Consider the following 12,646-nt stretch of genomic DNA (forward strand, 5'->3'; position numbering starts at 1 on the left):
TAGCAATAACCCAGTTGTTCCGATTGGCTTTTCCAGGGGTAATAATGCCTCAAAAAAAACATTTGGTCATTCAATCCACGACTATTTGTCTGACACTGCACCACTGGCTGCCACGTTTCACCCACAAAATACACATTCATTTCACTTTACACTATATTATGTGAAGTGCTTTGAGACGTCTCAACAATGTAATAAGGCACTATAATAATAATTGTAATAATAATAATCCTTGGATTTAATGTAGCGCCTTTACATGTCTTTGAAGCGTCTCAAAGCACTGTCACAGAATATACTGTAAAGTGAATTGACTATATTTTGTGGGTGAAATGCGGCAGCCAATTTCCACAAACAGTTGTGGATTGAGTGACCAATTTTTACATTGTTTAAAGGAAATGTTACCCAAGAAAAGCGATCCATCAATCGACTAACAACCAGGTTCCTACTTACTGCTAGGTAAACAGAGGCGTGTGGAATAAGGAAACTTGCCCAGTGTTTCGCCCAAATCTCTCACTAGCGAGGCGAGTGCTCTAACCACTGAGTTACAGGACTCCGAAATTTAAGGATTATTATTATTATTATCTGGAATGCAATACCTGAAAGGGTAGTGGAAGCAGGTTCAGTAATAATTTTCAAAAGGAATTGGATATTTACTCGAAAAGAAAAAAATTAAAAGGCTATGGGGAAAGAGGGGGGAGTGAGATGAATTGGATAGCTCTTTCAAAGAGGCAGCATAGACATGATGGGTTAACTGCCTCCTTCTGTGCTGTAGTATTCTATGATTCCACAATTCTATTATTAATAAATGATTGGCGTGATATAAGCTCTTGGATGAAACTATGGCGGTCTAAACATATCAAAAATCTATTCAAGCGTTTTTTCTCCAAGTGTCACTGAAACGCTTCTTCCTATGTCTTCAATGAAGGTGTGGCGATTCTCTTTAACAAGTGCATGATCGCCATCTCCTGACAGTCTATGAGAATTAGATTTTACAAGCAACAATTCCTCTTTATACACTATTTTACTGCATCATTTCCTCAACAATCTGCAGACTAATATTTTGAACAGTTTAAAAAGCTCACCCACTTTGCTAGACATCTTACAAAATAATTTTCTGTCTTCTCCATCGCACTGCACGGTTGGGATAATATTCTTGAGATGTCCTGTTACATTACATCCCAAATTGACTGTGGGAAGTCATATGACTTAGAGTAAACCCTCAGCTCCTGGTATTCAAAATTCATATGTAGTTGGACTGAGCCCAAAATCTAAACATGTTCATAAAAATTCTGTGAGCCCCAAATTTCCACAGGCCTGCATTTAGACTCCCGCCAGCCCACAATCTGAATTTGCTTATGGAGTTTAAAGTAAGCAGATAAACAGTCTCAGTTTGAAACGATCATGCAAAAAGGCTGTAGGGCGAATTATTATTGACTGAAGGAGCTTGAAAAGGGCAGGTGTATATTTGGGGTAAGCAAAATGGTGTGGAGGTGCTTTTAGTCACTCGGAAGACATCAATTTTAACTGATGTTAAAGATTTTACATTAGAATACATTAGAATATACAGCACAAAAACAGGCCATTCGGCCCAACTGGTCTATGCCGGTGTTTATGCTCCACATGAGCCTCCTCCTGCCCTTCCTCAACTAAGCCTTCAAGCATAACCTTCTATTCCTTTCTCCCTCATGTACCTACCTAGTTTTCCCTTAAATACATCTAATGAACCCCAATGCCTGGTTTGCTTTTTTTATGGCCTTATTAACCTGCGTTGCTACTTTTAGTGAATTGTGTATGTGTACCCCAGGTCCCTTTGCTCCTCTACTCCATTTAGGTTTTTATTTTCCAGGATGTATGTGACTTCCTTATTCCTTCTACCAAAATGTACCACCTCACACTTTTCTACATTGAAATGCATTTGCCATTTAAATGCCCATTTAGCAAGTTTATTAATGTCTTGCTGTAATTTGTTGCAGTCCTGGTGTACGTATCCTGCACGCTGAGTACTGTCAGACGTGTAGAACGTGTTTCCAACCGACACACACACNAAAAAAATTGCTCAAAATCGCATGCCGATTGGTTTGATTTAATTTCCATGACAAGCATTCATTCATATGTGAAACCAAGCAAAAATGGGTTAGCACTCACTTTTGTAGGGTTACACCGCAATCATTGACACGCACAAGTTTTGCAAAAAACGTTCATTTCTATAGGGAGTGAGTTGCTGCAATCACAATATACCTATTATAGACTTTTTTTGGGGGTGGGGGGGAGGGAGGATGAAAGGATGTGGTTCATCAGCAATTTGCATTTTACAACAGTTGATGACCCTTTTTTAAAAATAAAGTGGCAGGTTTGAGGTCAGAATTTATTCTGTGCAAGGCTGAAGTTGGACAGGAATTGAAAGTTTCAAATCCATCCACGTTAAATCATGAGACCTGTTAACTCAGAGTAAAGAATAGTGGTCTTGTAATGACCAGTATTAGAAAATAAAATCAGCCAAATCTGTAAGGAAACAACGCTAATTCCTTTAACCAGATATCTGACTGTTTTATTATTATTCGTTCGTTATTCCCCAATATCTCGATGGGTCAGACCAAAGGCCGATACAATCAACAGATCTTATAACAGAATAACACCACTATAGATATCTCGAGTTCAAGAGTTCAACACTGTGTCTTTCCAGCACACAAGCTTGATTCTTCATGCTTTCAGTCTTCTTGCTTACAGCTTTCAATCTTCCATCTGATATCCTCAGTCTTAGTGTTTCCAGCACTCAGTCTTCCATCTCCGTACCCTTGTCTCCGCGACCCGGGATGGCCCCATCTCCCGTATCCTTGTCTCCGCGACGGCCCCGTACACAAAGTTAACGGAACTCTTATACCAATGTTCATCCAATCATGGTGCGGACATTAGATCACCCGGTCGAAATCATGCTGGGTTCACGTGAACACCTCATGGGGTGTACGTGCCTCAACACACATACACATTGTCCTTAAGACCCCTGTTATCTGATTTAATTATCTAAGATAGAGGATTGATCAGTTTAGGGCTGTATCTGGTGCTCATTATTTTGTGGTGTGGGATCATTAGTACATTCCTTTTAAGTGACTGGTTATTCCTTATCAGTATCCCAGGATGGTACCGAGGCCCTCTAGTTTAAGCAACTTGTTCATTAATTGCTATTCTTGAGGGTTGCCTTCTGTCGCTTGGCGGGCCCTGTCAGGATCTAGCGACTTATTGCTCAGTCGAGATCCTGTGTCGACTGGTACCTTGGACCGTTACCTCTGTGGCTTGTTGTTATTTACTGATAAGGTGACCCCCTGCCCGTTATTCTTTCAAAAACAGAGAAAACCAGATGAGTCCTATCCCATGACTGTCAGTCCAGTTGTCCCCCACATTTAACTTAAAAGTTAACCCATTCACAACATCTATTATGATTCTTGCAGTATACAAAAAGTGTATATTCTAACACCAGGATATCCTGATATTTAAGTAAACTCTTCAACTTAACTTTAGGTAGAGCAGGAGGGAAGCTTTTGACCACAGATCATAAATGTCAAAAACTAAAAGAAATGAACAAAATGATTTTCACAGGAAATGTGTTCTTATTTGCAACAGTTGGACAGAGGAGACAATGCGTCTGTCAAATACCACACATCACATAGCTTTCTAATAATGATACCGAGCGATTCCCTTAACATCTGTCACATGAATAAGAAACGTACTTAAATTTTAACAGATGCAAACCACCAAGATCTTCAGAGGGAGTGGCCTGTGCTGAAGACAGTTATGAATAAGGAAGTCTTATAGTTACTTTGTCAGTTACCAGTAGGCTGGAAAAATGAATCAAACTGAATGCCTTGGGTCTATGAATCAAACAGGTAATGGCCATGGACATTCAAAATACCTATTGTTAAATGTTTGCTTATTTGCTTGTTACAAGAAATGTTTCATGTTTACTCTTTGTTTTTTTTCTCTTTTAGAAATACTTCATTTTGTGTATTTATTCCAAATCATAGTCTATGTGCCAATATTTATTGTGGGATTAATTCTCAATTCAGTCGTGTTGTGGGTGTTGGCTTTCAAAATAAGAAAACTGACGGAATCTACCATCTACATGACCAACCTGATTGTGGCAGATTTCTTTCTGCTCGTCACCATTCCTTTCAAAATATATGCCTACATGGATAAAGTGACAATGAATACATGGGGCTGTAGATTTTTGGAATCGTTGTATTTTGTGAACATCCACGCAAGTATCCTGATCACAACAGCAGTCTGTGTGGATCGTTACATTGCAATAAAGCGTATTTTTGATACCAAAAAACTCAGGTCTCAAAAGAAAGCTGCCATCACCTGTGGTGCCATCTGGATTACTGTCTGGCTAGCAACTCTACACATTTACCTTAACAGTGGATACGACAAATGCGATAGAAACGTCACATGTTTTCATAACGTTCCAGACAAATTTTGGAATTTAGGAATAATTGTCCCTGTGGAAGTAATATTTCTAATCTGTACGGCCATCGTGAGTTTCTGCTCCCTCCAGATTATCAGAACTTTACAAAGTAGCCTCACAGAGTCTGAGACCAAATTGAAGAAGAAAGCGATTAAGATTGTACTTTCATCTCTGGTAGTCTTTCTCATCTGTTTTATTCCTCATCATATAAGCGTGTTACTGTTCACTTTGAATGTAAATAACTTGATGGAACAGTACTCCAGGGAGGATTTGGGTGCCATTTTGCAAATCAGTCTATGTGTGGCAAATGTAAACTGTTGTCTGGATGCAGTCTATTACTATTTTGCCATTAAAGAAATGCAAAAGCAGAACGAGAGAGGGGAGGAAAGCCTAACTGTATGCACCAAGCTGCAGGGGACCATTGGGGCAGCAGTGGATTGCCCTGACATTCAGTTAAATTAGTTCACAGCCAAATGTCACTTTCTTTATCAAAAGTTTCCTCTCTGGGGAATAGTTAAGGGGGAATCTCCCGGAAGCTGAACTGGCTCCAAGGTGACATGCTCAGACAGCCCTCTGTGGCGGTCTCTAGTCCAATTCCTGAGCCGGTCGGACCACAGTATTCCAGAGCACTGCGGATGACAGCACAGCAACCCTGGCTCATGGGCATGATCTGGAAGGGCAGACTAGTCACTAGCTCCTGTTAACCCTGAAAGCCACAGCCCTAATGGGTATTGTGGTCCTGTCCATCGGGAAAGTTTGCTGGAGAGCAATATCAATGGCAAGCTATGTGGTTTTAGCTGGTTAGACTGCAGCAGTATCGCAAAGCACACTCTGGGGTCCCCAAGCTTTGGCTTTTGTCAACCTGCTCCTAATACTTTCTGGAATTAGGTAGGCAGGAGGCGTCCCTCTAGGGAGAGAGTGTGCAATCCATTCCATCAATCTATCTCTGGGATTTCCATGTGTAGGTGGATGCATGGAATTTTCAGTTTGGTTTGGATACTATTAAACACGGTGTTGGGTTTCCCCACGTTTCAGACACTTGGCTGACCAAAAGAAAAATCAAAGGTATTGACTTATATTTAATTCTGTCTAAAATAGACCTAGCCACTGATGTCTAAGCTATTATTGTACTATTGCAGAAAAATGGAAATGTACTTGGAACATCACTTTAGTGGAACTGATGTTGTTTAAAAGAAAAGCTTTGCAAATTACTGTAAAGAACGAAATATATGTTTTTTTTCAGATTTCCAGCATCTGTAGTATTTTGCATTTCAAATATATGTTTATCTTGCCCAGGGTACAAGTGATTTTTCTCAGAGCAATAAAGCTTTGAACAATTATTGTATGTATTAAACTGCAATGCTAGATGGGTCTGCTAATAACAGATTAGTAAATTTAGCTTATCCACAGGACATTTTTAAAACAAATTTTAAATGCAAAAGAGTCTTTTAAAGTTCAAAACTTTGCTGGGCTTTTTCTTTTAAGAAACACACTTCTGCAATATAATATTATCAGATGTGATTTATCTGTATAGATTAGTGAAACCCTAAATTTAGATAAATTAAAAGTGACTCCAGTTTGTACTGCATTATTTTATGCAGAAACCATTATAAAGTTAATTAAACATGGAAAACTTAGCGTAGTTCTGATATTTGACCTAATAATCAATAATCAATATTGAGATAAATAACATAGCACTCGGATAACTGTTCATTGGAAAACATGTCCATTGACATATAGTGTTCATTGACAAATGTCCAATTTAGATACGTTTTGCCCACAAACTACAGTCAATTCACTGCGCAGTATATTCTGTGAAGTGCTTTGAGACGTCTCGAAGACATGATAAGGAGCTATATCAAATGCAAGGATTATTATTATTAAGTTCTATTATTTTTTTGAAAAAATTACAATGATAAGTATATGCTGGGAATTCTCTATTCGCAAATCTGATACTGATGTAACACATTCTGAAAATTAACCCAAATTGGGTCATTTTATTAAGATGTCAAAAAAAGTTGCTGTACATCGTAAAATCAACCACATTTCAAAAAGCTTCCGATTTAAATTAGGGAAATGTTAGTACAGTGGTACCAAAAATGTTTTGGTATTATTTTCCTCTGTTCCTCTGTATTTTGTTCATTAAAAGAGTATTTCTCAACCTATTGCAACAGTTAACTTCTACAAGCACAGTAGCACGTAAATGGAACTATAATAGGAAGCCACACAGGTAATTCACTTCAGTTCAAGTTCAGAGCACGCACTTCTTTTAAGATGTTTTGCAGTTTGCACTAATTAAAACAGTGATAATTAAAATAAGGAAACTCAATTGTCTCCAGTTTATCACCCAGAGCTTTTCTCTTTTTTTTTTACACACACGTTCTTTGTTGTACCATCTTTTGCTCAGGATATGGATTTTATGGTCTCCTCGTTGGTGTGGAAAAACCAAATTAAAAAAGAAGTTGTAAAATCAACCAGATTTCAAAAAACTGCCTATTTAATTTATGAAGATATTAGTGTAGTGGTATCCAAACTTTGGGGTATTATTTTCCTCTGTTTCTCAGTATTTTGTTCATTGAAATGGAGGCATACTCAATATTGCTCAGTCTATTGCAACAATTAAATTCTATGAGCCCAGTTTGGGTAATTTGCATGTTTGACAGAAGTGTTTTCGATGTCTTGAGTGACCAAATAAAACTTTGCATTGTTTGTAGCATACACATGAATCCATGTAAGACTTCGAAGCTGTGGGTGCCATCTCATGGTCGATCGGAAAATCCTGACCCTATTTAAGTCCCAGGAAAACTTGGTAAAGCGTTAACATCATGACATTCGGCACCCAATAAGTTAAACTCAAATCCATATGTAAAAGAGTAAAACATATTGGGGGTAATATAGTGCCTAAATATATAGAAAATCATCAGGAAAATATTATGTAAAATCCCCTAAAGAACTCGCACAGTCTGGTGGGTGACGTGCCATTTGTATAATTTGAGAAAGAAAACCGTTGTAACAAAGTTTTATACAAGAGAAACACAACAATAAGATATTCTTAATACTTGTATTTGTGTCAAAAACCGGGCCAGAGAAGGACTGGAATCAGGTATAGAAAGTCACTTACTGTTACAGTTCATGTCACACCACTAATAACAATCTACCTCTGGGATTTCCATGTGTAGATGGGATGCATGGAAATTTCAGCTTGGTTTGGTTCATCTTAAGCACGGTGATGTGTCATACACTCAGCTGACCAAAAAAAAACATTAGTAAAACTGCTGTGCTGATCAAAAGGCCAATTCTATCACCTTACCAAGTAAATGAACATAAAGAACTGAAGCGTTGGCCCTGTTGGAAGCAATAAAGCTCACAGAGGCAGGAGAAAAACAATCATAGTGACAGATTCATTCATATTTTGAGCCAAAACAGCTGCGTAGAGTTATGGAAAGTACGGTAACTCAGGCAGGTAGGCAGGCCAGACATTCAAGCGAAAGGACATCACTGAGGTATTTTGAGCAGCAGAACAATCGTGAGAATTCAGTCAATTATAATAATGCGATCCTTATTTTACAATAAAATTCTGATGAAAACCTTATTGATAGTGATTGTTTATTTGCAATGTCTACGGTAAGCTATTGAAAAACCAACATGGATCCATTACAGCACAGGGAGGTGAAATCTCCAAACAAGTTTGATTCACCGTAGGGATAAAGCCAGAAAATGGAGAACACCACAAGAGGGCATCATCATACCTTCCCGTAGGGAAGTAGAGGGATAAGTGTATACCACTACCAACCCGGCAAAGTTCACAACTTCACAAAAGAGGTTCATATGAAGAAGACCCTACCGTCCACATTCATTGATTACAAAATTAAACGCTTTCTTAAATGAGTCCTGAAAAACCTTCTAGCCAACCAGTTCCAGGACTTAATTATCCTCTGTCTATATAATTAATATTTCCTGTCAATCACCTTGATGTTCCTTTACAATCCTAAACCTGTACTCTTCTGTTCTGCTGCATTCGGGTATCTGAAATAAGGAACATTAAGATAAAAGCCTGAGTAATTTCCAGTGCCTATTTTTGTGTCCAAAAGAGGAGGAAACCAAATCAATGGGAAAAAGTGACACCACAAAGTCGACAGTTAGATCTTCTTTAACCAGAATAACAAAGAATACTTGGGGTTCCCCCATATGACAAACAGAAGATGCTAATGATAAACTGTACTCCACAATGATGCAAAACCGAGTAGATATAGATGTTCACAACCACTGCCAAAGATAATGCAATAATAATAATCCTTGCAATTGATATAGCACTTTTCATGTTTCTAGACGTCTCAAAGCGCTTCACAGAATATACTGTAAAGTGAATTGATTGTATATTTGTGGGCAAAATGCGGCAGCCAAATTGCGCACAGAAGTGTCCCACAAATAGTCGTGGAGTGAAGTGGCAATTTATTATTGTTTTTTTTTCTTGAGGGATTATTATTATGCCTTTATACAAGTGATGAATTACTTTTGCCCACAAATATACAGTCAATTCACTTTATTGTATATTCTGGGAAGCGCCTTGAGATGTCTAGAAGACGTGAAAAGTGCTATATCAAATACAACAATTAATATTTTTTAAATTATGGTTGAATTAAAACTTAAAGTGAGCAGGTCACATGGACAGAGTTAGAAAGAAGGACTGAAACTTCAGGGACACAAAGTCAGGTGGTTTAGTCAGGCTAGATAAGGTGGAATAGGAGGAGTATTGTTCTTTTGCAGAAGATACTACCAGCTGGTACAAGGAGAAACAACTTGAAGGTAGGGAAAGAATACCTGGGAAAAGTGAGAAAGAAGTCTTGGGAAAAAGAGTTAGAACACGGATGGTTGGTGAAAAGGGGTATAAAAATCAATAGACAATAGTAGAAAAAAACAATCTTGAGAGAAGAGCCTCAGGAAGTGCCTCGAGAGGAGACTTGGAAGAGCCTCGGTGGCAGTCTCTGGAGAGTCTCTGAGGAGCCTCTGTGGAACCTCTGAGGAGGAAGGGAACGAACCTCTACGGAGAGGAAGAAGAGTGCCTTTGAGGGAAAGAGGACAAGTCCAGTTCTCACCGGAGTGGACCGCAAAGAGAACAAGTTCAGCCCTTGCCGGAGTGGACCAGCAAACGATGTTTGCAGGGAGAAGCAGCCAGAAGCACTCCAGAGACCGTGTTTAACTTTTGTGCCAGCCTTAGAACTTCGTTACGATTTCCTGCCTGCTTGGTAATATCTCTCCTACTTACTAAAACACGCACCCAACATACATACAAAACAGTTAAGAGATTATTTAGGCACATTTCATATATCACTTAATTTTTTTATACATGTTTAAAATTTTAGTATTGAGTGTATTTTGTTAAGATAGTGCTTTAGTAGTCATTTAAGAGGGACAAGTAATGATAATGTGTCGGGTGTAATGTGATGTTTATGCGGTTTTATAATTGCTAATAGAACATCTTAATAATATCCTTGGTGTGGTTTCTGACAAACGCTTGATCCCAATTTCACACAATATCTTAAAAGAAGCTTTGTCTTCACCTTCTGACACTAATCATTGCAAACAATAGTTAGTAAAGAATCCTCACTAGTTTCTGTTTTTGAAGGTCATCGTCTAAAAAGTCAAGTGACTATGAAATCCTTTTGCTTTTTCTGCACACACAGGATGTCTGGGGGGTTATTTTGGGTCATAAGGTGTCTGACGGCTGTGGAAACTTTGCATAAATCTTGCGGGTATCAAAATGAAACGTGGAGTGTTTTCACATTTCCATGACATTTGCATGAACATTTTTGTATCTGGAATGGAATGACTATTCTCTCACCGGAGTGATACACACTGCTTACCTAATTCCGAGGAGGTTTTGGTGCTAGTTGACGAGACTCAAGGCTTGCAGACCCTGGAGTGTGTGTTGAGGTACAAGCTTCAGTTACATCAACTGAAACAGTTTACCGTTGAGAGTACGTTCTACAAGTTTGTGGTGAACGCTATCTACAAGTTTCAGACAGAGCGGCTGGGAAAGTTCACACCACAATGGCTGCTGGTTAGTGGAATTGTAGCTCTTTGTTATGTTGAAAATATACAGTTGTAGTTTTAAATGCAAGTTCTCATGAAGTGATCATGCAGTAGACTCCTGATAACTCGTCACTCCAAAGGAAAAGGGCTCAGTGAGGAGTGGCATTTTAGGCATATGTATTGATTCATAAATAAATGCAGTGGATATTGACAGCATGATGACTTAAATATTAGTGACAAGTTAAGACAGGGTCAAGCTATCAGGAGCTTACTGTATATATAAAGGAACTGAGAGTGGAAGAAAATAAGACAGACAGAATAGTTACTGTTCTATTTTAAAATATGACATAATGACCGATTTCTATTTTGTTTCAGCAGAAATGGGGAATTCAACGAACACGAGCCTGGGTGTGAATATATTTCAGCTTGTAGTATGTACACCAACATTTGTTCTTGGTTTGATAATCAATTTGGTCGCATTGTGGATTTTGTGTTTTAAAGTAATGAAATGCACGGAACCCATGATCTACATGGCCAACCTGATCATTTCGGATGTCTTTCTGCTTTTCTCACTGCCTTTTAAAATGGATGGCTTGTGGAATAAAGACCAATGGACTTTGGGCGGCCCATTCTGCAAGTTTGTTGAATCCCTGTATTTCGTGAACACTTACGGATCTATTTTATTGATAACATTTATAGCAATCGATCGCTACATAGCATTAAAGCAACCTTTTATGGCAAGGACCTGCAGATCCCCAAGGAAAGCTGCAATAATCTGCATTGCCCTTTGGACCTTTGTGTGGTCAGCCAGCATCCCAAATTACTTCGTTAATATGGATACGAATAACTGTTTTATTCATTTTGATGAGTTTTGGGAACGGGGTGTAATTCCCATGACCATGGAAGCAATATTTGTAATATGCACAGTTACTATGACGTTTTGTTCAATCCAAGCAATCAGAACACTGAGAAAAAGTATTTCCGCAGTGGATGGCAATGCAAACAGAATTATACCAGTGAGGATTATCTTTTCAAACTGGATAATTTACATTCTCTGTTTTGCACCTTATCACATTGCCATGCTGCTGTACTTCTTACTAAAACAACAGCTGATTTCACAAGACTACTTGATAACTCTACGCAGCATTCTTCAAATTTGTCAGTGTTTGAGTAACATCAACTGCTGCCTCGATGCGATCTACTATTATTTGGCCATTAAGGAGTTCATGAAACCAAAGCTTAAGAGCACAGAGGAAACATGTTCCACACATATCAGCCAACTTCCAAAATGCCTCTATGTACTATCCGCTAAATTGAACAGAAAATAATGGATATTGGAGTGACGACGAAAAAGTAATCGTATTGAGGGGTTTGAATGATTTAAACTAAACAACTGCTTCTATGTTGCTGCACTTGATTTTCAATGCCTGTGGAATATTGCATTGCGAGAGCTGGATAAACTCATTTTGGTGGAGCTCAACTGATCCATGATATTGATGTTATATCATGTTTTGTGTTTGTGGAGGGCTAAACTGAAGAACATTTGATCTGTCTGGTCTAATAATGAAACAGTGTTTAAGTGGCCAGTCTCTGGATTGTCACCTTATTATCCTCTAAAGCTCGTTATGCACCTAATTTGTGAGATGTGTGCTCCAGTAATGAAGGGCGGATGCAGTTTAGGACCTAAGAGTTCAAACACAAAGTAATTAAAAACAGGCAAAAAAAGAGTTCAATAGATATTAAAGGCAAAAAAGGCACAAACATTGTAAAATATTTCAATAGTATGACATTAACATCACAGTGATAAATGCTAATTTCTAATATCCAAATAGTAATATAAGATTCCTGAGCATCACGTTTTGTGGAATTTTAAAAACACGGCGACAGAACACAGCGAATACAGAATTCTCTGGAGATACTGAGACTAACATCCAGTTTATGCTGTGCTTTTTGTTACGAAGCCCCCATTATAAAGCAGAGTGGTTTTGGAGCCTGTCTGCTGCTGAAACTACCTTGATTTCTGGAGCACCTCCATGGCAATTACAATGTGCTATCAACGCATGCGGCTGACACGAGTACATTCAGGCGTCACTGAGAAATAATCGGTGAAAAGGTTTTGATATCACACAAAATTATTTTATCCTTTTATTTTAAGCT

At 38.4% G+C, this 12,646-nt stretch overlaps 2 protein-coding genes across 2 annotated transcripts; both read left to right on the forward strand.

Annotated features, from left to right (window-relative positions):
* Positions 1-3,830: 3,830 nt before the first annotated feature.
* LOC103176302 (lysophosphatidic acid receptor 6) lies at positions 3,831-5,031 on the forward strand. Its single transcript, XM_007889762.2, has 2 exons — positions 3,831-3,878; positions 3,981-5,031. The coding sequence occupies exons 1-2, from the start codon at positions 3,839-3,841 to the stop codon at positions 4,916-4,918; spliced, it is 978 nt and encodes a 325-aa protein (XP_007887953.2). The 5' UTR covers positions 3,831-3,838; the 3' UTR covers positions 4,919-5,031.
* A 5,122-nt stretch (positions 5,032-10,153) lies between these two features.
* On the forward strand, positions 10,154-11,817 carry LOC103176311 (lysophosphatidic acid receptor 6-like). Its single transcript, XM_007889771.2, has 2 exons — positions 10,154-10,517; positions 10,865-11,817. The coding sequence occupies exons 1-2, from the start codon at positions 10,508-10,510 to the stop codon at positions 11,815-11,817; spliced, it is 963 nt and encodes a 320-aa protein (XP_007887962.2). The 5' UTR covers positions 10,154-10,507.
* Positions 11,818-12,646: the final 829 nt, after the last annotated feature.

This window comes from Callorhinchus milii, unplaced genomic scaffold, assembly GCF_018977255.1.
Source record: "Callorhinchus milii isolate IMCB2004 unplaced genomic scaffold, IMCB_Cmil_1.0 Scaffold11, whole genome shotgun sequence".
In the NCBI taxonomy this organism is placed as follows: Eukaryota; Metazoa; Chordata; class Chondrichthyes; order Chimaeriformes; family Callorhinchidae; genus Callorhinchus; species Callorhinchus milii.

Excerpts from the sequence above, each read along its gene's own strand:
- LOC103176302 (XM_007889762.2), top strand. The coding sequence starts at position 3,839 with ATGAATCAAACTGAATGCCTTGGGTCTATGAATCAAACAG. Across the intron at positions 3,879-3,980 it reads TGGGTCTATGAATCAAACAG|AAATACTTCATTTTGTGTAT; the intron begins GTAATGGCCATG and ends TTTCTCTTTTAG.